Source organism: Amia ocellicauda, chromosome 2, assembly GCF_036373705.1.
Source record: "Amia ocellicauda isolate fAmiCal2 chromosome 2, fAmiCal2.hap1, whole genome shotgun sequence".
In the NCBI taxonomy this organism is placed as follows: domain Eukaryota; kingdom Metazoa; phylum Chordata; class Actinopteri; order Amiiformes; family Amiidae; genus Amia; species Amia ocellicauda.
This window is the reverse complement of record NC_089851.1, coordinates 21068192-21093356: the sequence shown is the minus strand read 5'-3', so window position 1 is coordinate 21093356 and position 25165 is coordinate 21068192. Positions and strand designations below refer to the sequence as shown.

Below are 25165 nucleotides of genomic sequence, written 5' to 3'. Positions count from 1 at the left end.
GTATTTTCTCTATACTTGGTCTTGTACACATGGTCTTTTTTCCAATCATTTTAAAATGCTTTTTCTCTTATTTTGAGAAATGCAAGCAATTTTTGTGACTACCTGTACTTCTTGTAAAACTTGAAGATGTTTCTTTAACATATCTTACTGAAAACAACATATGTAATGTGAAAACCACTTCACACCAGACAGTTTTGGCAAAATATTTGCAAAACCATGACATCATTTTTAGCCTATCCCACTTAGTCACTAGGTTAGATCTTATCAAGGGGGGTAGCTTTCAACATTGAGCAGTATAATTGGCAAAAGCACAGACAGAATTTAATGTCAAGGGTAATATATTATTATTTGATCACAGGACCTGAAAGTCATTATTTATTTTTCTCTGTAATTACAGTCAGTTTTTGGCAACTGAAGTGTTGTTGAAGCTCTCTTCAATGTTTAGAATGATATATATAATATATATAGAAAGAGAGAGAGAGAGAGAGAGAGAGAGAGAGAGAGAGAGAGAGAGAGAGAGAGAGAGAGAGAGAGAGATGTGTACACTTATAGCAACAACATTTCAGTTTTTAATATAGTTTTAATTTATTCAGAAATCAGACATCCCTCATAAAATGAATTTAAAATGAAAAATACAGTTTAACATTTTTAAAGTGGATTAGTTTCTTCTTCGAAAATTCCCAGATTGTGTTTTTTCCAGGTAAAATAGCGTGATGTACTAAGACACTGTTGTAATTATGCTGAGCCATAATTCAGTTTTATTTTGTGAAGGTGATGTTAAAGGCATTTCTAAAATAGGACCATTAATAACCAATAATTAGTTCTGACATTTTTCCAACATTTAATTCCAATTGGTTAATTTCATATACAGAACAAATCAGAATTACAGTTTAGTACTTTTGGAAGTGATTTAGCAATAGGTCCACATGGGAAAATTAGAACTAACCTTAAAAGCACTTAAGCAGCATTAGGGATAGACTTTTTATTTTATTTTATTTTATTTTCATTTTATTCCTATTCAATTCATTTTTTCCCCTCTTGAATAAAAACCCTTATCATTACCAGGGACCAGATTTAAAATACAGCACTAAATACATATTCAATTTTGCTGTTATTTATTAATAATATGTGTATGATAATAGCAATGTCATAATTGTCTTATAACACAAAACATGATATACTTTTTCATGGTGTCCAATATGATTTGCAAAGCTCGTTAAATGGATTAGTAATAAAGATTGGTAATAAAGATAAGGCAAACTAAATGTGTTGTACAAACAATATCCATAAACTACAGTCTGTGGATCACTGTCATGGAGGTCTGTGAATGCAAATAATATGTTAGAGGAGTATCAAATACAGAAGTGTTTGTAGAAGCGAGGGCACAGAGCTGGCCAAAAAGGAAAGAGATCCTGCCACAATATTCAGAGGGGAAGGTGAAAGTATTTTTTGTTTTTGCTGTTCTGTTTTTCAGGGGACTACAGTACAATCCACAGTCCATCAACTCCCATTAAAGATTCAGATTCGGATCGATTGCGCCGAGCTTCAGATGGAAAATCACGTGGCCGGGGCAGAAGGAACAATAACCCATCACCGCCTCCAGACTCTGACCTTGAGGTAGGATTGATGGCTCAGGCCTTTCTGTCACTTGCTGTGGCACTTTCAGAATTTGCTGCACTTGGGTGTGAAGTCAAACTTTTGTCATACTCCACATTGGAGCGACACTTTGTAAATGCTTGACTTAAGAATGACACACATATACATGGGCATGCTCACCCACACACATGATTAGTTATGCATACATCTGTATGTGTATGTACATAGATATATAGATAGATATTTGTATTTTAAATACAGTGTATGAGCTCGTTATGGTGACGTAATCCCACTATGAACATAGAACAGTGTAAAAATCCCCCATGTCAGGGGACCGGCCTCTTGGCGTAGCTGGTTTGTCACTCTGCTTGTGAGACTATGCAGAGCGGGATGCTAGCAGGTGTGCCTGAGAGATAACAGTTCGAATCCAAGCAAGGGCTCTGGCCACACACGCTACATGTACAGAATATATTTATTTATGTGGGGTAATTTGGGAGCCTTGTGTAAATAGAAATAACTTTCACTCAATTATTTTGTGAAACAATATTACTGGTACTAGAAAAAATAACAGTTATGAGCAGTCAGGTATTTTGCTAGCATAGCTATGATGTCCTCTATGTATACAAAATGCATGTATGTCAGAAAAACAAGTTGTGTAAAACAGTAAAATTGTGAACATTTCAAATATTTAATTTATTCAAAAGAACGTTCTTGATGTAGCTTCCTGTTGAGTTAATAAGTTGCTGTGACTCGTAATTCTACTGTAACCCACAGTGCAGTCTAGTTAATATATCTAGTTAATTGGTCAGTTTCTATTGATTATTTAATGCAGAGGACAGAAATGGATTGTGCGGAGCTATGGCTTTGACTGAAAGTCCTCTGGTGGGTAACGAAAGCAAATGGAGCTGCAGCCCATGCCACTTAAATACAACCTCTCCTGGTTTATTGACGAGGGTATCGCGTTCCAGGGTACAGAGTGCATTATTGATTTTCTTCTTTCTTTCACAGCGCGTTTTCATATGGGATTTGGATGAAACAATCATCGTTTTCCATTCCTTGCTTACTGGGTCTTATGCTAACAGATATGGCAGGGTAAGTGATATCAGACCATAGGAGCAAAATGTATGAGTAAACAAGAATATTAATACGGGACTCATGATTTTATAAGACAAATGTGAAGTGTAGAAACCCTGGATAGTATTTAAGTATAAGTAAGTGTCAGCTAAACAGAACACAGATAATTATCTTTTTTTTTTAATGTGTCCAATGAGGCTTCTCAAGTATTTGAATTCAATTGCAGCTGTTTGAAATATGTGGATAGTTGTGGCAGGGGGTACAAACAGTTGCCTGTGAATTGTATAGGAATATCTCATGACAAATTTGAAGTGGGCTGTTCTGACAAAATATAAAACATTCTGTAGTATGGGACTATATTCCTATCCTGCAGTAACTTTACAGCTTTTCTTAAATCAAGCCATGTTAGAAAATTCATATTTGACTGAGAAAATTATGCCAGAGCACTTAGTAAAATCTTTGGAAAGACTATATCTATAAAAGATAGATATGATGGAATGGACACACACAGATAGTTATACTCCAATCACTTGGATCACTGTTAGGATCGATTCTACACATATTTGAATTATGTGTGAGTGAATTATGTCTACAGCATAAGGGTTGTGAGGGATAAGGACATCTGCTAATAAGTAATTAAGAATAATATAATAATTCTGATTGTTTATATTTATATAAATATATGAGAGAGAAAGAGAGAGAGATGTTTATATTTGAGTTTTGCTTATATGTATTTAACATTATGTGAGTATTTAACAGCAGAGAAGGAGGGGGTTGGTTTTCGTCTTTTTGCTGATTATTCTGTTGCCATTTCGATTCTTAGCCTCTAATGGGTTTTCAGTATGGCCTTAAGGTTTCTCTTTGTTCTTTAATGAAAAATGTGTGATGGGAGCGAAGTCATTCATCGACTTTGTTTTGTTTTAGGGGAGAAAAGTGGTGTGCTCCTTTGGCCCTCTGGTGTTTATTTACTCTGTCTTAGCCATGCTTGCTGAATAAATAAAGGTGCAGAGAGTTGCAGTGCAGACGCTTCATCTTTCCAAGTTTTTCACTCAACCAAAACAGATTGGGAAGTTTCTGTCAATCACTGGCCTCTACAGCTATCCTGTTAATACATTATAAAATGCAGGATGGATGTGTGTGTGTGTGTGTGTGTATATGTGTGTATATATATATATATATATATATATATATATATATATATATATATAAAAATCTAATAGAAACATTGTGATATGAACTGAATATATATAAATGTGTGTAACTAATTATAATGAATATATTATTGACAGTATGCTATTGATTCTTATACAATTTTTAATTTCTGATATATATGTATTGAAAAATACAGTGTAAACCTGCTAAAATTGTGATTTTAATATACACTTCATCAACGGTCTGAATAAATATGGAAGCTACTGTGTCTAAATATGTGTATCAGTCCATGTAAATTGATACAAACATTCACACATGTGTCTAATAACATTATTTCAAAGACAAAAAGTTGCAAACGACTATATTTGTTAGCTGTGAGCATGAACTATAAATAGAGCTCCATTTGAGAGCACTGCTGTGGTTATCAGTTATCTTAACTGGCATCAGGGCAGCTTGGTCCCATAAAGCTGATGGTTGAGGCCAGCTGTGTGGCGATTGGGCTGGAGAAGATGGGGAAAAAGTTGGCGTCCCATAGATGGCACTGATGGCTGGAGGCAGGTGCAGACGCAAATATGACAGCGGCAGTCTCTGGCCTTCTGGCCTGTTTGTAATTTCAGCTTACTGGCTGAATTGTTGTTTATATTTGATTGGGGTTTAGCTCCAGATTCACACAATCCACATTAATGCAAGCAATCTTGTTTGCTTTGTTTTAGATTTTGATGTAAAGCTCTGAGTTATATCATATATTGAAAATAAATAGAAAGACCCTGAGCTACAGAGCTAAAAGCCAAAGAAAAGGAAGCTGTTTGTCTTTATATCCTTTGTGTCGTGCAAAATGTTAATGTTTTATTAGCTTAAATCTAGCATATGGGAAATGTTAACATATAGAATTGAATGTAGTCAGTCTTTTGACTTGATACTGGGAAGACAGCAATTATCTCTGTTTCTCTTGGAGCTTGCAGGTGTTTTTTCCTCCTTTGGTTCAATTTTGCATGTGTAATTGTTCCTTGGGTTAATTACAACAGACTCCATTGTCCTGCACGATTAGCAATCAGTGAAAAGGTGGGAAATTTCATCGTTGTCTTCAAAAGCCTTACCTCCCTCAAAGCTTCTTACCAGTCAGATTGAAGAAGCCACAAATCCTTTCAGATATCCCTGCATTGTTAGGGCTTTCTCCTCGGTGTGCTGTTACAGTTCAGACTGATTAGTTTTGGGGGAAATTCAACACACAAGCAAATTGCAGAGTGTGAATTAAAGAAAAATAAATAAATAAATAATATATATAATTGTAATGTCTGAATGTGCAATGCCGGTTTTCAGGTCATTATTATTGGAAAATATTCTTACATTTCTGAAAACTGAAGAATATAAATGCATAAAACTAAAACATGGGTGTCTTAAAAATATAAACATATAATAAAGTAAATCTCATCCCATGAATGCACATATACATAATTTTTTACATTCATTTTTATTGAACTGTGAAGAGCATTTGTTATGATATCCAAATATATGTTTGGCCATGTCTATTCTGAAGTACTTGATATTAATCTGAGACTATTTAGTATTCATCTATTTAATTTTAACCACATAAAAAAAGACCATTGGTGTATACTATAATACATTTTTATATATTATTCTCAACTTTTTTGGCGTGCCTGAGTTATTTTCTCTCTCAGAAACTATTCTCTTTGTTTTGCATAATTCATTCGCAGCATTTATAATATGAGAGTTGACATTGACTGCAGTTCTGCTCAGCTTAAAAGATAAGACAATTGTGTTCAGCTAACTCACCAGCTATGCTTCACAAAGCGTAACTGAGTTCAAAAGGAAGAAGGTAAAGGTAGAATCAAAAGCGCACACACACAGTCACACACACACACACACACATAGACATATATAGACATGTTACACATATTGCAATTCAGTGCCTTTGAGTTCAGTGCCTTCCCAAAGCAGACTTAGATTGAAAAAAATAATTGGCAGTGGTTCATTAACTATTTAAAACAGTGGTGCACAGTGCTCCTGGTATTAGATTTCAGTCAAGCAATACATTTCATACTTACAGCCAATGTATTTTGTTTTTCTAATAAGCTTTTAATGGGGAAATATATGATGACAATATTAAAAGCAGTACAATTTCAATCTGTGTACTTTATAATCACTGAATTGCTAACTTGTTTTATTGGATTTTGTGCTCATGCATTTTGTTATGGTCCCCCAGAACACAAATGACACATTCGACCCTGTAGCAAAAATGTAATAATAATTTTTAAATGCAGTAGATTTGAGTACAAAAAGTAAATTGATACACGTTATATTCAGAAGCAAAAGTAGGGTTTGAGCAACTGTAATAAATCAGCATGGTTGAGAATCATTATTTTACTTGATATTTAATTAAAACATTGATATAATTGTTTCATTGAACTTTCATCCCCTATAACAAAGTCAGAAGGAAATAACGTGGATGGAAAGGAATGTAGTCCTCTAGAGATGTGCATGACCTTGTATATAATGTGTGAAAAGTAGAAAAACATTTGAGACCTGTTTGTGCAGGTAACATTTAGATTTTCTTCTGTATTAAAAACTAACATATTGTTTTTATGACATAATCTAATTGTAAACTGCAAAATTCTATGCCTCGAGTTTGAATAATTCCGAAGTCCTGTGAGTGTCCAACTAAATTATTTTGTAGGAATACGGCAATGTTATGGAATTAGCTGTATGCATTTCATTTTTGAAATCTTGAAAGGCAGTAGAATATGAATGTTGAAGAAAAAAGGAGATTGTAGTGGTTGTTTCAGATTGCCCACTTTTGTTATGTTTTTTTGTTTTAAGTCTATGAGTTGAAATTGGTGCAGTCAAATTACTCGCTGTTTCCATAGAAGTCATTTATTGTTCGTAAATTTGAAGAATCCAGGAGAAAACAACAGGAGTTAAACCACCACTGTGTATTGCTCAGAGCTCGTTCTCCAATAAAAGATTAAGGATTATATATTCTATGACGAATTGTGTTGATTTGAAAAGGATACCTGACAAGGTTACAGAAAAACTTTGAGCTTCTGCCCCTAAAACAATTTGAAAATGGTTCAATTCAATGTTGGTATTGTTTTAAACCTCCATTACTATACACTTAAGTTAGCCATTTTAATGGGCAATATTTTATGGTATGACAATGCACCAATTACACAGAGGTTTTCTACTCAATTGAGCGTTAACTCCTTAATGTGCTTCATTTAAAGAAGATTATGAAGAATGTGAGTCCACTTGAATGACATTTTAATCTTTTGGATCTTGTTATAAATGACTGTTTACATTCTAAAGCACACCAAAAAGGCTATTAATATAAATTACTAACTGAAAAACAAAATGGAATTTCCCACAGGAGCAAATGGATATATATATTGAAATTGAGATTCACTTATTTTTCTTCATGTGTCTTTGGGTTTTATTTCCTTAACTGATGTTCTTTGTTTTTACTTAAGGATCCTCCAACTTCTGTGTCACTAGGACTTCGGATGGAAGAAATGATCTTCAACTTGGCAGATACGCATCTTTTCTTCAATGATTTAGAAGTAAGTGTTTGTTTGTTTAGTTTATTTATATGTGCAGTGCAGGATTGTTTGGGTTTCCTTTTCTTTGTTTTATTACACAGCCATCTGATCCACTATGAGGTGCGAGTAATAAAACATACAATTTATTTGTACCGTATGCACAAATTTCTCCTGTACCATAATTACTTTAGCAGTATGTTTGCTTAGCTATAATATTTAAGACCCAGCTTGAGATGTAGATAAGTCACAATAGAGTGTATACATTACATTACTAGCAAGAACAGACCATTAAATATTTAGCTTCAGCATCAACAACCATTTAATAGCAGGGTGCCTATTTCTCAGTTACGTCCCACTGTGGTAAAGTATTACCTTGGAGCCCATGGGACATCATGAATTTTACATGTGCTGTCAGTCTCTGAGCTTAGTGACTAGAGCCAGCGTCTTTCCCCCAGTGGCAGGTACAATTTGTCAGGTTCTAGTGTTTCTGCACTGGCACTCTCTGTCTGTGTGTCATGCTGTGCGTTCTCGGTGTCACTGTGCGTAAGAGGCAGTGTTTCTCAGTCACGGTATGAAATTATGCCCTGGCCTTGTGGTTCACGTAAGATGGTGTAAAATCTGTTCAGTGGCAACAAGAGGTTTTGTATCTTTGAGTGTCTGCCTATTTCTGGCAAGGTTTAGCCTCAAAACCTTTTGGTCACCTACCCACATACTCACATTCTACACAACCATCACTCTCCTGCTATAGCTGGTATCAGAGCAAAACAGTGGGTTCACTGAAAATACAAAATTACAGCCAAGCCGATTTTACCTGACATCCCAGTTTTGCTGCCTTCAGAACAGAAGATGTGTGTTGTGTGATACTGAAGTGTGAATAGTCATGCCAAGACATATTAGTCACAATGATGTTCTGCTTTCTAAAATGAAAGAAAAGTGTGCTACTTCAGACAGCAGAATGACTCTGAAAGATTCAAATACCAGTTGTGCTGATCAAAGTTAATTTGCAACAATTGCCTGTTAAATATTTCCTGATGTTTCCCTATTCTGAATGGAGTAAAATGCACCTTATTTAACAGATGAGCCGCCAATCATTTGAAAAATGCCAGTTTGTGACAAAGCTTAAATGTGGTTTGTTCAACATCTGTCCTGTATTTTGATTTCTTTTCATCTGTGTTGAAACTACTCACAGATGAATTGGCAGCTCACACTGCTAAAAGATTATTTAAATGTGCCTTGCATATTTTTCTTTTGCTTTATCTCAATAACAGAATTAGCCTATTACATTTGGTTCACTCTGTTTAAAGCCAAGTATTTCCAAGTATTAAAATAGCATTAAAACACAACAAAACATTAAAGTATGCTCACAGTATGACATTGTCTATGTACATCATCACTTAAGTCCTGTGAAAACAGTTCTATTTCTATTTTCATGTTTTTCTATGACATTATATTTATCGTATTTAATCATAAGTTACATATACAACATGAAATGTGTTTTGAATTGATTTGATTAAACATCAGAAAATGCATTGAAAGTTGTACTACTGAAAATGCAAGCTGTGGAATTTGTGATGATTAAAGTCAAGCATTGTTATTGGTTCAGTATTTTAAAAATAAACCTACCCTCTTTTAAGCTTGCATCATTTCTTTTGAAATGGGTTACTTCTGATGAGATGTGCCATTCCTTCTAAAGGAATTCCCAATGGGAAATCCAAATTACATAGTGTATGCATTTTCTTCCCTTGGATGGAATAACATTATCTCATAAGACTGGTATGATATGGCACTCCATACTATAAAGTATACTGTAGAGGGGGGAAAAGTAGCACATTGTCGTTCTTTTATTAAACTTATGAGAACAACTTAAGGAAAACTTTCATTATCTCAGTGTATTGATTTATATCTTCAAATGTAGAAGTTATTTTACAGATGTTTTATTTATTCAGTATTTATATATGTATATATAATTTCTTTCCTTTTTCTTTATGTGCTTACTTTAAGTAGATAAATAGTTACCCAGTTTTGTATTCCTAAGTAAATCTGTGTTTTGTTTTTAGCTTGTTTTCTTACATTTACTTGCCCAAGCAGTTAGGTTTTACAATCTGAGCAGAAGTATATCTAAATGCTGTCATTCCTTACTCTCTGAGTCCCAACAGTGTTTTCCCTCAGGGTGATTTATAGGCCTCATGTTATCACAACTAAATACAGTACAAATATGAAGGGATACCCCCATGGGTTTTAAAGTTAAGCATGCATAAATTTAGATCCAATGTAGTTTAAGTCATTAAAGCAGACCCCCTGGCTTTACAGTTATACAAAGCGTTCATTTTAGTTCTTGTTAGGCTCTGAATAGATTTGCTTTGCATCACAGCTGTTTAGTTGTATTTGTGTGAGCTTCCTTTATATGAGCACATACTCAAACATAATGGGAAGGAGACAATGTAATTTGCTGAATAGTGATTATGCATGATGATTAAAAATAAACGTGAAATTGATTGGTACCATGCTTAATACATGGTTTATGAAAAATAAATAATAAGAATAAGAAGAAAAATGTAAACGAAACATAATTATTTAAAATGTTTATGATTCACAATAATAATACAAAATCATAGATATTATTTTACTACTTCATTGTCAGTAGCATTCAAATAATCATCACACCCCCCTTGATGGTCAGTTCTATCCCTGTGGTGGTGATACTGTTATCCACCTGCATGTTTCTGCCTCCAGGTCTGCTCATGGCACCGTGGCAGCAGTTGCTGGCATCGCCCAGTCTGTATTCTCCTGTGCATTGCAGTTGTGCTAAATGCTTTTTAGAGACAAAAGCATTCATATTATTCCCTAAAAACATGCTTGAACTACAAGCATTACAAATAAATGTATTTAGGTTTTTCCGTTTCCCCAACGAGTAGGGAGCAATAGACTCTACAGATGTGCCTTTAAAACATCCCACTTTTTCTGAGCAGATTTATAGAAATAGAAAACACCCCCAGTCTATGAATTCCCAGGTGATTTGTGATTTTAACTTAATCATCACAAGTGTCACACTGTCATTTCAGCCTTTAACTCTTCAACTGCTGCTGTTTATTTCTTAAAATGTCCCAAAGCTCATGCATTGCTTCTCACATAAAGATGTCTTTAAATGTATCGAATTCAGTTTTTTTAAGCTGTCCTCATGAATGTATTTGTTCTTAGTTTCTTTTAATTGCAATTCAGTGCAAAAAAAAGACACTAATTGCTGTACATTTGCGCTGCAACTGGCTTTTCTTAAAACATCACTATGTGATAGTTGTATTGTAAGCATAAGCATGTAAGATGTCATGTTTTCTTTGGCATGATCCATAACTCTTGCATTGATACATTTTCATACATTGATGAAGTTTCCTAAACCATGTCTAAAATACATGAATTAATTTAAACATTGCATTGCACAAGGGATAGGCATCAATTTTATACTTATAATATACTGTAATAATACAAATTTCACACTACAAATAAAGTGCTGTTTTATTTAGTTTAATTGAACAAAATCTTGATTTGTTGAGATATTTTAAGATCCGAAGGAGTACTCTACACTGATCAATCCACTAACTCCATAACTTCAGTTGACATAAAACAGATATTAAGTTGAAAATGTTTCTTGGCACCACTTTGACCCAGTTTTCTGGTGTTTTCATTGGTTTATACATTAAAGTATCCTTTCAAAAAGTCTCAACATAAAATAACAGATGGATTTTAAAATAGTTTGGTTGGAGCAGTGTCAGTTATTTCACTTTTTTGGGACACTTGTAGTGTCATCTTTAACTGAGTCTTGCCTTTTGAAGAATTTGTCCATCAGTGACACCCAACCTTTTGTGTCAGGCTGTTTGGTTTTTTAGCAAAGATATAAATTTGAAGTACCTGAATGCATCAAAAGTATAGGATGAAAGCATTCCTGACCCTTCCATCATGCCTGGGCTCTGGCAGCAGCTTAGCAATAAAAGCAGTGACTTGTATGTGGGAATGTGGCTCCTCTCAGCAAGGCAGCGATCCTGCACAGTGGGGAAGAGATTCTTCATCTGGGGGAACCAGGGGCAGCTCAGCAGGGCCCAGCAGATCTTAAGAGAGAAGTGCTTGAAGTCTGGAGGACAAAGGGCGGTGGCAATGACAAAATAGGGCTTCCTGGGGAGATAACACAAAGAGATGGGAAAGGTTTAAATTAGTGTTGCAATATTTCAAAACACACATACCTGAAGGCAACCTTGTGGCACTTTTTGTTATCATGTTGAGTCTCCTGTTTAGTTAAGTGCTATTGTGGACATGTACAGTGCTTATTGAATGCAAATATTAAATATTAAACTTACACAGGGAACTGTTCTTTTTGACAAAACCATTGATAAAATGTCAGTGCATTTTTGGATTACCTTATACATTTAGATAGTAAGGAATGGACAAACATTAAAAATGAATTTTCATAACCAAGAACTTAATGTTCATTGCAAATCAGTGATCTTGTTTTTTTTTTTTCCTAGTCATCTCTTTTTAAGTGCACTCCATTTCCACTAACAACAAATTACTTATTAGTTCCTTTCCTCTGAAATGGTTCTCCTGTCAGCTGTGTGTGCCAGTGCCTTCACAGCATGACAAAATAGTCAAATGGGCAAAAGATCCTTGGGAGGGTTAATAGCCTCAGTGTACTGAAGTATACAATATGAAAAGTGCCTATTTAAGCTGTAAGTCATGTAACTGTACCTGTGATTTCTTCTCAATCCATGCTGCTTGTGATGACTTTCAGCTGGAGTGGATATATGATTTAAATAACTCTCATGCCTGAGGGGATATGAAGAAACTCACTTCTCCTTGGCTGTTGAATTTGACTCTTCACAGAGGAATAGTGATGTGTGTCAGCATTAATGATAAGATTGCAAGAGTTTAGGACCGTGCCCTTTACACTTACGTTGTTGGTTTGATATATGTTTTCCTAGCTTGTCTATGGGTACCGATAGAAACATTAAGTCCTCAGTAACTGGTTATATATAGCATATGATGTATTTGTCTCGTAATAAATACTTGAATGCAACCTTGCTGCCAGTCTTCTTCAGTATGATTAATACAGTCTGTCTAGACCAATCTAATACCATTTCTGCCATTCTGATTCTTGGTACAGGTGTCACTCTGGATTTCAAATGTAGGCTATGTATTTATTTATTTATGTTTAATCAGTCTTCAATATTGAATTTGCATATGAAGTTTAATACAACAAATTAAGGCAAAGACAGTAAGTAAATGCATGCAGCCAGGCACTTATTTCCTTACCTAACCAAGGAATCTAAGCCTTAGTTAATAAAATTGAATTTAAGTGTAATATGTAAATACTTTTTTCAGTAAGGTAATGCTTTCCCACTCCTCAGTTTCTTAGTCTTTCTACAGTGTGTGTCTGTGTGTCTGTATTTGTATATTTCTGGAGCTCTTTGTTTGTGGACTGTTTTAATTCCTGTGCTGTTCAAGCACAAATTGTAGATTGGAATGAAGTGGGTTTCAAGAACTCCCTTTGTTCTCTATATCCTGTGCCCGACCCTCAGGTAATCTGCACCCTTTTCTTCAGTGCAAGGTAATTGTGGTGGGAAAGCAGAGAAAATGTGAGGGTCACGAACCACAGGCCAGACAGGGATGACAGCTTCTGCCAATTGAGTGCCAGCATTGAGAACCTGCGAACCATAGATTCGGCTTTTTCACATGGAATTAGCTTGTATGCTGTGAGGAATGCTGTGATGATGGCTGTAATCGTTCATTGCAGCATTGTTAGCTTCAGGCTCACCTGGTAGGGGAGCAAGTTCTGCAGCGCAAATAGACAGGCTGATTAGGCAAAGAGAGGGAGAAGAAAAATTGTACCTCCTGGAAAAAGGGGGGAAAAAAAAGCGAGGGAGTGAAATGTAATACCGATGTTTCCAGATACAGCAGCATTATGGTCAGAGGAAGGTTTATAGTTTTAAATAATCATTTTCTTTTTGACGTTATGCAGCTCTCGGCCGAGCAGTCAGGGTAACCTTTTCCTCTGCCTAACAGGAAGAATCAGGCAGTCTGTGCTGATTGCTTAATGACAGATATATGGTGAACAAAGGAAGCACTGATAACTTCCTATAAAGTGAATAGGTTTCAACGAGCCTCAATGGACAGGGGAAATGTAAAATAGAAATGAAAACAGGCTGACTTGAAAGTGTTTATTTTTCAGTTTCTCGTTCTGTTTTTTTTCTTTCCTGACCCGTGCAGTTATCGATTTTATTCTGCTGCAATTGTCTTTTCCTCTGCTGACATTTCTGAAGATGGTAACAATGAAACAAAGAGCTATAAAAATAATGACGGATCGAGCAGTGAGATAAAAAAGTATTTTGCATTAAAAATAAGTAGGTATGGATTCCTTTAAGAGCCCAGAGTGAAGTAGTCACATCTGGTGTAAATTACTGGTGATTTTCAGGTTTGTAAGCTGTCATGATTACATACACTGAGGACTACTGCTTGTTTGAGGGAAAAAACCCTGAACTGAATATAGCTGTGTTTGTATCTGCTTGATTGGGAGAGAGTAATAAATGTGTAACTAAGCTTCTTATGCTGTCTGTTTCTGTGGGCACCGGGGGATTTATGTGTGGCTGTCTATCATCCTTCAGCAAACCTCTCAGAAATAGGCCTCCTTGTTAATGATAAAAAATGTCTGTCTATATCTAATCACATGCAATTTTTCATTAATATATGTTGCTCATGAAGAACTTTTAATGTTGTATTTATTAATGCTTAAATGTTGTTTCTCATAGGAGTACGACTACATTTAGCATATGACAGTAAACTTAGTCATTTTCATTAGAGGGACTTTATAACTGCAAGTGAGGTAGTGAAGTGGTTTATTTGAATGCCAGCTGTGCTCAGTAATTGTTAGAGGTTGCACATTCTTTTTCATAGTTTAACCTTCATCTTGGAGGTCCAACATCCCGCAGATCTCAAATGTGGTGTTATTTGTATACTGTTGTAACACTGAATAAAAAGATACTTTGAAAGGCATGTAAACACAGTGCACTAAAGCTCAGTACTGAATAATGTAGTCATGATATGAGGAAATGTTATCAGCTGTAGATGATATTCCAAGATCAGATAAAGCCCCTGATTCAAACCAGTAAAGTATTAAAAGTAGTTTTACTTATCAGAAAAGATGTACCATGTCATCATACAATTTATTTTTATTGGACCAAAACTTAAAGGACTTTTCACTACTGACCTTAAATTCTGAAATGTACTTGTTTTAAAATGCTTATGTACTACAGCTCTCTGGGTTACTAGCATTTTTGTGGTTTTATTAATATTTGCTGTCTTTTGGAAAGATGCGTTTTTGTATTTTAATGACTCATATGTGATTATATGTAAAAGTACTCAGTGTTCGTTATTTATTGAGTAACAATAAAACTAAGACAATGAACATACACAACGTGCCAAATTGTAGCCCTCAGGCCTAGCACTCAGGCTGAAGAAATACCAGTTAAACAAACCCACAGAACAGTACATGTTGACAATAAGAACAATAAGCTTTAAGCCACTATTCTTAAAATCAGGTGACAAAGAGTGAGGGAAGACAGAGTGCTTTTTATGAGATAAGCAGGTGTGGAAAAGCAGCAAACAATTATCTGTGGGCCAAGACTTTCCTTCAAATGCCTCTCATTGAAGCTAAGAATCTGACATTAAACAAATAGGGCATGCCACAGGTTTTAAGACATGTGATTGTATTAGATTCATTACCAGTCAATTAGTAGATAATTGGGCCATTCCAAAGATTTACAGCTGAATGGATTTGGTGGGGGTGGGGGGAGGAGATCTGTCTCAATCTATGTTAACTGTGTAATTTTAGGTTTTGGCGCGTCTCTGCATACAAACACACCCTCATCGATTCATAGGATTAGGCTTCTTTGTGGAAGATCAGCAGAAAATTCCTCTCCTTAGCCCCAATCTTTTTATTTTCCTCAGAGTGAAAAGTGTAGAACCAAGGGGAGGGGGAGTGAAACCGTTAATGTGATCCCAATTTGACAACCAAATGCAGGACCATCCAGCAATCACTGGCCATGACAAATTGGCGGTCCATTCAAATTAATGTTCATGGCTTTGTCACAGTACAGATTACGCAAAGAACCTGAGGAGTTCCTGAAGCATGTCTTCAATTGGCAGCCTATCTTTTAAAATGTGATGTTCAGAGCCCTCCTTGTGAGGCCACATTGACTTTCTTTTTCCCCTTATCTGAAGTTGTTGACCTCTGGAGAGGAGGAGAAGGTTACGAGGTCAAAGTCTTTTCCTCTTTGGATCTTGCGGCTTGCTGGGAGAGGCTTGGCTAGAGAATGGCTGCATTAGAGCAGGGGTTGGGGGTCAAGATTTTAATTCTGTTAAGGAACAGCTGGTTTGAGTTTCTCCTCACTTCTCTCTCCCCTCCCTTCCCCACAAATCCAGGGAGATGAAAAATTTGTTCAGAGGGGAACCAGTAAAATAAAAAAGGTTTATGGTCTAAAGCCCTTACTCTTACCCTGATGTAGCATTAGACAGGAATGCAATAACGTCAGCATTTGGCCAGGTTCAGATGAAGTTAAAACAAGGAAGTCATTTTTGTGTTTTGGTATCTTAACAGTTTGTTTGAAACTTAATTGAAGACTAAATCTTACGAAGGGGAAAATGTCACTTGTGAATATCATATACATATATATATATATATATATAGATATATATAGATATATAGATATATATATATAGATATATATAGATATATAGATATATATATATAAAAATTATATATGTTTTTAACAAGGAGACTTATTTAAATTGTATTGTCCTTTTTAGCACCCTAGCTGTTGAAAACAAAATACATATATACACAAAAAACTTAAAATGTAAGTATTCCATTAGCATTAATAGAACAACATATAGCGGGCAGAAGTGACTTGTCTTGGTTATGCCCCACTTAGTACAAGTCAGTAAGTAAGTATAATGCTAGCAGCATTTATGTATGGTTGGTTTTGAAAAAAAGAGAGATTTCCATCTCTCTCCAAGCAAACATTGTTGATTTGGATGTTCTAGCAAGGCTTTCTAACATTTTGTACTTCTGAGGAGGGAAAAAAATGTGCCTCCTATAAATGGTAAACTAATAACAGATTTTCAGTCTGCTCTCTCCAGAAAGCTGGCCTCAGGCTGTGTTGGTGTGTGGCTCAGCAGCAATCAGAGGTCATAATTTCATTGGCGGTTAGCATCAGGTTCAATTTTTCTAGTACGTTACATTTAACAGAAAGTCTGGTTTGTGTTACTGTGTGCACTGACTGAATCAGCTCAGAGCAGCAGGATGTTTCAGGGACTTTTTAAGAAGAGGGGACCGTGTACAGAACATAGATACTATGGTCGTTTAAGTTGTTTCTTCTTGTGCATATATTAAATTATATTAATTGAAAATCTCATATACCTTGAATTAAATGCATTTAAGGTTGCTGGTAATAACCAATTCTATGTACAGCCTAGGCTGGCATGTCAAGAGAGACACCTAGTGGTAGGAAATCAATAGTAAGGATCAGTTCTCTACCATTTCAGTGGGTTGGGGGTTGGGGGGTTGGGTGTTCATATTGCTTTTTTGCTGTATATAAACTCACAAAATTAATTGAGGAATGCACCAAAGCATTTGTTGCATTTAGAAAGGAAAAAGAACAGCTTTTGTCTTCTTTATTATGAAGTATTTATTCAAGCTTCCCGAACAGACATGTAATAAGATCAAGGTAACTGTTTGATTTTTATTTCTGTCTTCAGGAATGTGATCAGGTACATATCGATGATGTCTCTTCAGATGACAACGGCCAGGACTTAAGGTACATTTCTTCTCCTTCTTTCTCTCCTTGAGTGCTAATTATTTTGGAAGGGAGGAGAAGAACACTTTGGCAAAGTGGTAAAATATGAATCTCTTCTCTTCGTTGACAGCACATACAACTTCGCCACAGACGGCTTCCATGCAGCAGCAACCAGTGCAAATCTGTGTCTGGCTACCGGTGTGCGAGGAGGAGTGGACTGGATGCGAAAACTCGCCTTCCGTTACAGACGAGTAAAAGAAATTTACACCACTTACAAAAATAATGTTGGAGGTAATTCCCAATACATTGTAAAGTTGTATTGCTGAAAGGGGAAGGGTATCTCATAGAACTGCATGCATTAAAAACAAATCTATTTTAAGTTCTAGTAGGTAAGTTCAGTTTTTTAAATGTTGAAATTTTTGGAGGACGTTCCAAATCATACAATGTTTTCATGCGTTTCAGGTCTTCTTGGTCCGGCCAAGAGGGAAGCCTGGTTGCAATTGCGTGCAGAAATTGAAGCCTTGACAGACTCCTGGTTAACACTGGCACTCAAAGCACTCACATTAATTCACTCGAGGTAAAAATAAGCTTCACAGTGAAAGGAAAAAAATATATATATGTGTATACATTTTTTACTTCATTCTTTAAAACTTTGTATTACAAAATGTGTTGTCGTTGTTCTGTGTCAGTAGAAGCAGGCTTTTCAAAACTGTTTTTAAACTGTGTTCATATTATAAATTGTATAGTTTATTCAATAAAAGTTTATAGTTATAGTTAGTTTCAGTTTACAGCATGTCTTGATTCTCTTTTCTTTTAATACATGTTAAACCTCATGCAATATATGCAGCTTATATGATAATTGAAGGAAGGCTAGACTATTTACTGATTTTTGTAATTTGTCCTCCCTTGCAGGTCAAACTGTGTGAATATTTTAGTTACGACAACGCAGCTCATACCTGCCCTTGCGAAAGTCTTGCTCTATGGACTAGGCATAGTATTTCCAATTGAAAATATTTATAGTGCAACAAAAATTGGTAAGTATCTCCTACTCTCTTTCTATGTATGTATGTATGTATGTATGTATATCTATATATATTCATACACACAAAACAGTAGAATCATATATATGTGAAATGCCTGTGTGTTTATGTCTGTGGGGTGAAAATAACATTCCACGAGTGTAGTGCATTAATTTTAAGCCGTTGCACTTTGCCGTAATCAGTTTAATATGAAGTATAAACAGCAGTGTGTAATCTGCAGAACGCAGACTGAACAAAATTTTGTGTGATTTTGTTGTACTGGAAAGAGCGGACATACGAGAGGTTTGATGTTTACTTCTAAGGAAGAGGTCTAATCAGACTGGGATTATTTTCTTGGACTCAAGCCTGAACAGGGCCTCCCTTCTTAGCCGTGCATATGAAACCACTTCGGCAAATTTATGTCATTCCACATGCACATTTTTGTAGTGTTTTACATGCAAAATAATCACAAATCTTTACATTTTCATTATATTGTGATCTACTACATCTGCACCCTTTCGCCTTTTATTAATATCAATCATTAACAAATAAGGTTTATGATTATGGTCTTAACACAGAATCCTCTTCTCTTCAGGGAAGGAAAGTTGTTTCGAAAGAATAATCCAGAGGTTTGGGAGAAAAGTCGTCTATGTTGTTGTAGGAGATGGAGTGGAAGAGGAGCAGGGCTCTAAAAAGGTAACCCATTTTCAGCAGACTTTAAATTGGACTAAAAATAAAACTCTTGATCTGTTTAATAAAACTAATTATTATTATTATTATTATTATTATTATTATTAGATCCTAGAAGGGAATTAATTCTTATTGTGCTGAGAACCACCTGGATTGAATCAGTGCCATTCTCAAGGACAGACAAAGCCATTCCAAGTGGACAGCAAGTTATAATTATATAGAATTTCTGTCCAGAGCATTATGGTACAGAAATGTAATGCTAGACAAGCCCTTTCAGGTATGTTTGAGAGGAGCTTACTCATAAATAGAACATGCATTTAAGAGGCTTATATCTTTGTTGTTGAAATTAGGATATTTACGCAAATGACAAGAGTGTTATAGCAAGAACAAGGTCATGTGACAGACCCAGGCCTTTGATGTACACCAACACGAGGTTTGATTGCAGCGTAGACGGGTCACAATCTGAAGGCATTTGTTTGTCTTTTGTTGTTTGAATCGGGAGCTTTATGTTACCTGCTGCTTGGTGACAAGAATTGTGTATTCAGCTTTTTCTAAGAAGCTTTGATGTAAAGCAAATTCCCTCACAATAACCACATCCTTGAAAATGTTAATTAGCTAGCAGGTAGAGACCTGACCTATTTACCTGACAGGTAGGTTTATTATCGGTGCTGAGTTGAAGTGAAAGGTAATGAGGAGTGAAAGAGTATTTAAATTACGAGGTGTGAAGTAAAAAAAAAAAGAAAAAGCTGTTTTTTGACGCGTCCAAACTGCCATTTCTCAATAGACATAGTATACAGGTTGGACTTGCCCATACAGGCCTTTTTGTTGCATAAGTAAATTACGTGGACAATGGAAGTTTGCTAATGAAAAGAAAAGAAAGTCAGTTTTCTTGGCTGGATTGTCTTTCTTTGTGCCTTCAACTAATGAACTTGCCAATAATGAAAGTGACAGGACGCTCCGTGTGATTGACAGTTGTGCTTAAGAATGAAGGCTATAAAAATGGCATCTATTTTGAAGCCAAGTCTTTGTACAGATCTCTGAGCTTGACTGATGAAAGCAAAAGTGATTAATTAATGTCTGTGCAGCGCAAGTTAAAGTGACATGTAATGTGACAAGGTAATGACTTTCTGTTTTACCCTGAGGGAAGCCATAAACTGAAGGGTTTGGTTTGCAGTCTACCTGCAATAGTGGACGCCATATTAGAAGTGACATTGTGTGCAGCATTAGACAGCCATAATGTAAGAGTACATGGAAAAGTGGTCTAAATGAAGCATACCTTCGCCCCCGAGTTATTTATTTTATGAATGTGAAATGAGATAACGTCTTTAGCTTTTAAACTTTAAAGGCAATTTACAAAACAAAAGGAAAAGAGCATTTTTAGGGTCAGTGAAAGCTTTTCTCAGCGGAATGCACGCTTTCTGAAACCATTTACCTTTGATAAGGCTAGTTAATGGTCCGAGCAAAAGGGCTGAAGTCTCTCCTTGAGAAGCTCTTTTCAACATCAACTTAGAGTCAGATTTCTCTCACAAATTCATTTAAAATTCATTTGCATCTGTACTTGTAGCTGTGTTGGCTATAATTACTGTAAATACTTGAGCGCGGGATGTCAAATTGAAATTGAAAGGCTACATATTTAAAACAAACCATGATATAATAATTGGACAACTGCTATTGTTTTTATGACCTGGAAATTGTACTTCCCTAGTATTTTTTTATTTTTTTATTTGAAACAAACACATACAGAAGTCAGACTTTTAAACTTCCATTCTGTCTAGACTTAGTAACCTTTTTAGATGCTTTTCAAGAACAAATTAAATTACAGTTGTATTTTCTTTGTTCTTTTACAGCTCTGTATGTTCGCTTTCCGTACAACCCAGTGGGTTTATCAAGACCAGAATGAATGTAGGGGCTTCACCCTTCTGCAATACTTCCCTGTCCAAGCTTACGTTTAGTTTTCAGTGTGAACAATATCGCCGGGCCAAATAGTTTATACTCGTGATTGTTTTTCCAGATTAGAAGTGTTTGCTTACTTTGGTTGTTTGCTTTGTTCGCAGCACAACATGCCCTTCTGGAGGATCTCTAGTCACTCTGACCTTATGGCCCTCCATCACGCCTTGGAACTGGAATACTTGTAGCACTGCCCTGGCCGTCTGGACCCTCAGACTCGGAGCCTCATCCCAAGCTTACCCACAGACCTCACAAAACCCCTGTGTCTCGCGTCTTCATCCGACACGAAGCCGAGCAACACGCCCCCCCGTGTTGACATACAGCCACAATTTGTCTTAACCTTTCACCTTTTTCTAAATTGAGGAGAATTAATTTATGGCAGTGCAGCTGCTGGCCCCGGTACTGTGAATTGGCTGCTCTCAAAAGCCATCAAAATGTTTTACAGCCCTGTCTGTACTCCACCTCTGCAAGGGTTCACACCTGTGAAGAAATCAGAGCTACCGACATAACTTTGTGAGACTTAAATCGCACAGCGCCTTGGCAATCTCTGGCTACCGCTCTCCCACAGAGGAGTGGGACAAAGACAGTGGACTACATTTGCTGGTGGAGAAGATCGTTTGATCGTTATTGCCATGGGTGTCCTGTGCTTTCTTATTTATGAACTGAGGATTTGTGATTCGCAAATTCCTACGAAGGTACTTCTATACAGACTTGTGCCTTTTGACAAAACAAAGCACATTTAATTCCATCGTATCACGAAGTAGTTTTTAAAAAAGGGTTTCTAGTAATTTAAGAAAAAAAAAACTTTATTTACATTGCTGAGACAATCGTGTACAGAAGAGATCTTTTTGCGTGTGTGTAAATTTGTAATCACTGGACTATTCCTTTACAATTTGTTTAGGTACATGCTATTGCAAGGTAGCAATGCCTTCTAACTGAAGTATAAAAGGCATTGTATGCACATAAGTTTGTGCTGTGCCTTAATGTGTTGATGTGTTCAAGTTTTTGTTCATTATAAATATGTAGATAATGGGAATTTGTGATAACTTGTTTTGTCAAGACCAAAAGCATGGATGTCAAGTGTCAATAATTATTATTATTATTATTATTTTTCAAACTCTTTTCTTTTCTTTACTTGAGATTCTCTGTGTTTCTGTACAGTGACAACCTTGAATTTTCATAACAAATACACACAATTGAACAAATGTATATTCTTAAAATACTCACTATTAGAGCCTGACCTTTAATGCAGGGTGTCTTATTTAGTGTACATTTCTTCTGGCAAAACTGTGGACAAAAATAGTACTTAGACCCCAAAATAAATATTTAAACATAAAGTAGTGTTGTTCAAAATATTCAGAAAGATCGTTTTGATCAAAGTGTTGTGAAATCAGTCAGGGAGAGGTAATCTTTCTGACATCTTTGTTTCTTTACTGGCTTTGCAGCCGATATTTTAAATACTTGAAAAAAAGTAAAGTAAAACCTCACCCACTTAACACAAAAAGATTGTTGTGGGCATAGCATATATTTTTATGACATTTTTCAGTTATGAATAGTTATATATAAAAAATACAGAAAGAAAGAAACCTTATACATTACAACTTTTTTTCCTTTAAAATGTCTTGAACCAAAAGTCAAAATTCATGTGATTTGTATTTTTTAATATATCCCTGTCTGATTTGATTATTGTTTTGTTTTGTTGTAGTTGTTTTTGTTCTGTTTTGATTTTTGGTTGATTTAGCTTTATGTTTTGTTAAATTTTTATTTGGGGTTTATTAAAATATGTTAATATCATTAACATAATTATTGACTGATATTTCATAGGTCTTGGACCTTGAGAAGGCCACTATTTGTAAACAATAAGGCGGAAAACTTATGTGTGCTATCAACTGTGAATTTCTTGCCCTGGAAGTTACCCAGCCTGTTTTGTATTCCTTCCTCTCCTCCATATGATCACTGTAGAATAAGCTCTTTTCGGTTTTTAAATGCCTTTTACTGACTTTTTTGCACCAGCTTTTCACCACATTTGCAAATGTGCTTATTTTACTTAAAAAGCATCTTCCCCCTTATAACGGGGTCAACATATTGCTGCTAGATCGAAGTAGACATGTCAGTGTTTTATAGAAGCAAACAGCAAGCTTTTTTTATGTTACAACCGTAATGCAGACTGGAAATTACACATTACATAGGCCTCGCTGTAAAAAAAAACAAAAACAAGTTGGTTGCGTCTGCAGAAAATGTGTACAGATTTTTTTTGGCATTAATTTTTTGTGTTTAAATTAATAAAAAATGATTTGTGAACTGTTCAAGTAGTTTTCGTTTTTTAACACTATGTATGTGTGTTAATAAAAATCTTGGTATTTATAAAATTCAACACAATGTGTTTAGGTACAGGAAAAAAAAACACATTCAATCTTAAAAGGTTTGATACCAGAATTGATTTAATGAGTCTTTCACTTGATAAAGAAATGTTAAGTGAATTGCAGTTAACAAATGCTTATCTCTGTGAGTTAGGGAGAGAGCGAGAGACAGAGACGGATGGGAGCTTGTTTTTACAAGGGCAGCCATATTACTCCTGATCTGTTGAGCAACGTGTCCTGTGGTACTGACAGGGTAGAATTAAACATTTTCACATAAATTATCACATAATAATATGATAACCACAGCAAACGTAAAATTCCCTCAACATCTATCCATGAATTGGAATAAGGCAGGCATTAAATTCAAATTTCAACCTATCCACCAATCATGAAATTCGAAAACCAGTACAAGATGGCAGCTTTCCACTGGGAAGACTTAAGTTTCTGGCAAACAGAAAGCCCCCATCAATTAAAGTGACTGGAATTTGCTGTTGACTGCTGGGTGGAAGGTTTCATTTATTTCATTTATAACTAACTTCTCAAATGTATTGATTTTTTTTTCTGCAAATCAAAATTAACAACATTAAACAATTATTTAAAGGGCAAGTTGTGAGAAATATTTATTTGAACGTGCTGACGAGATTCGGTGTGTTCGTGTGTATTTTTCACAACCTCTCCCCAATCTCCAGTAGTGCCCATAGAGCGACACCAGGTAATGTAAATAACGAAATTATATTGTAAACTGAATTATAAGATTAGAAATAAAAAATAATCTTTCATAAACAAATATTTCGACTGTACTCTCAATGGAAATGTTGAAAATCACCAACTGCAGAGTAAAGCACAGAACAAATCCAATTTCCTCTTTTCTCAAACAATTACTTATACAGCAATTCAGTGCAAATCATTTGAGATTTATGGGCTTTGCCCGTGTACAGTTTGGATTCCTCTTTTCAAAGAGATGACTAGAGTTCCTCCTGAACTTTAAATCACTGCTGCGGCTAAAGGAAACGCATTGTTTGAGAACTGTGATGGGAAAGATATAAGATTACCAGTCACAAGGCCAACGTAGCATGTATTCTTTGTACATTTATTAGGAGAAAATGCAAGAATGTTCACTTTTAATCCCTTAAATAAATATATAAGAACGCAAACTGCTGAAAGAGAAACAAACTAGTGATTTGTAGCTGCAGTTTATACAGGGTTTCTACTCCTAGCTGTTGTCTAACCTATCAATACATTTGGTTTACTCGGAAAAACAATACATCTTCCTTCTTTTCTTGCTCCATTTCCTTTTTTGTCATTGGGAGAAATATGTTTGTGTTCATTGTCCTTTCCCTGTTTCCTTGCTTGTTTTTGGTGCATGATTGAATGACCTGCCTGAAGGATTTGTGACAGAGTCAACGTAAAATGTCCGCAATTTAGGAGAGCTTTCGTCTCCTGAGTGGAGCATAATGGAGGAGAGGAAATCCGGAGCATTGCTAACTAGCTTTACTGTCAAAACCAATAAGTGAAAAAATTGTCTTTTCATGCTATCGTTTGTTCAATTAAGAGACACAATTGTGTTATCAGTCTTAAAGCTAATTTAGTTCAGGAAACAAACAGAATTAAAAAGATATATTGTGATAAGACTGGCATAATAAACAAAAGAAGGATATCTTGGCTAATGGTCTGTCTTTCAAACTCCTGAGGGAAGAGCTTCTTAACAGACATCAACTGAGTGAGAACTAGAAAGAATGAAACTAGTATTTTTGTATTTAACACAATATATAGTCACAGGCGTAGGTATGAAGAAAAACAATTACCCGAGCATTGTTTTAGACACATATATATGAACTGCAAAAGGAACAAAGTTAGGATTTTTTATTTTCCGCATGAATTTCAGCTGTTCAGTCAATCCTTCTATTAACCGTATCATCTGACAAAGAATAATGCCT

At 35.5% G+C, this 25165-nt stretch overlaps 1 protein-coding gene across 9 annotated transcripts in view; it reads left to right on the top strand.

The window, feature by feature from the left end:
- The window catches only part of eya1 (EYA transcriptional coactivator and phosphatase 1), a 100140-nt gene extending 76963 nt beyond the window's left edge, over nt 1–23177 (top strand). For all 9 annotated transcript variants that reach the window (XM_066721005.1, XM_066720999.1, XM_066721004.1 and 6 more), the window contains 9 exons: nt 1475–1617; nt 2605–2688; nt 7308–7397; nt 17175–17233; nt 17343–17503; nt 17675–17789; nt 18125–18246; nt 18827–18927; nt 20976–23177. In XM_066721005.1, the coding sequence (XP_066577102.1) occupies nt 1475–1617; nt 2605–2688; nt 7308–7397; nt 17175–17233; nt 17343–17503; nt 17675–17789; nt 18125–18246; nt 18827–18927; nt 20976–21056 (956 nt within the window). In that variant the 3' untranslated portion in view covers nt 21057–23177. The remainder of the gene's footprint in view (nt 1–1474; nt 1618–2604; nt 2689–7307; nt 7398–17174; nt 17234–17342; nt 17504–17674; nt 17790–18124; nt 18247–18826; nt 18928–20975) is intronic.
- The last annotated feature ends 1988 nt before the right edge of the window (nt 23178–25165 follow it).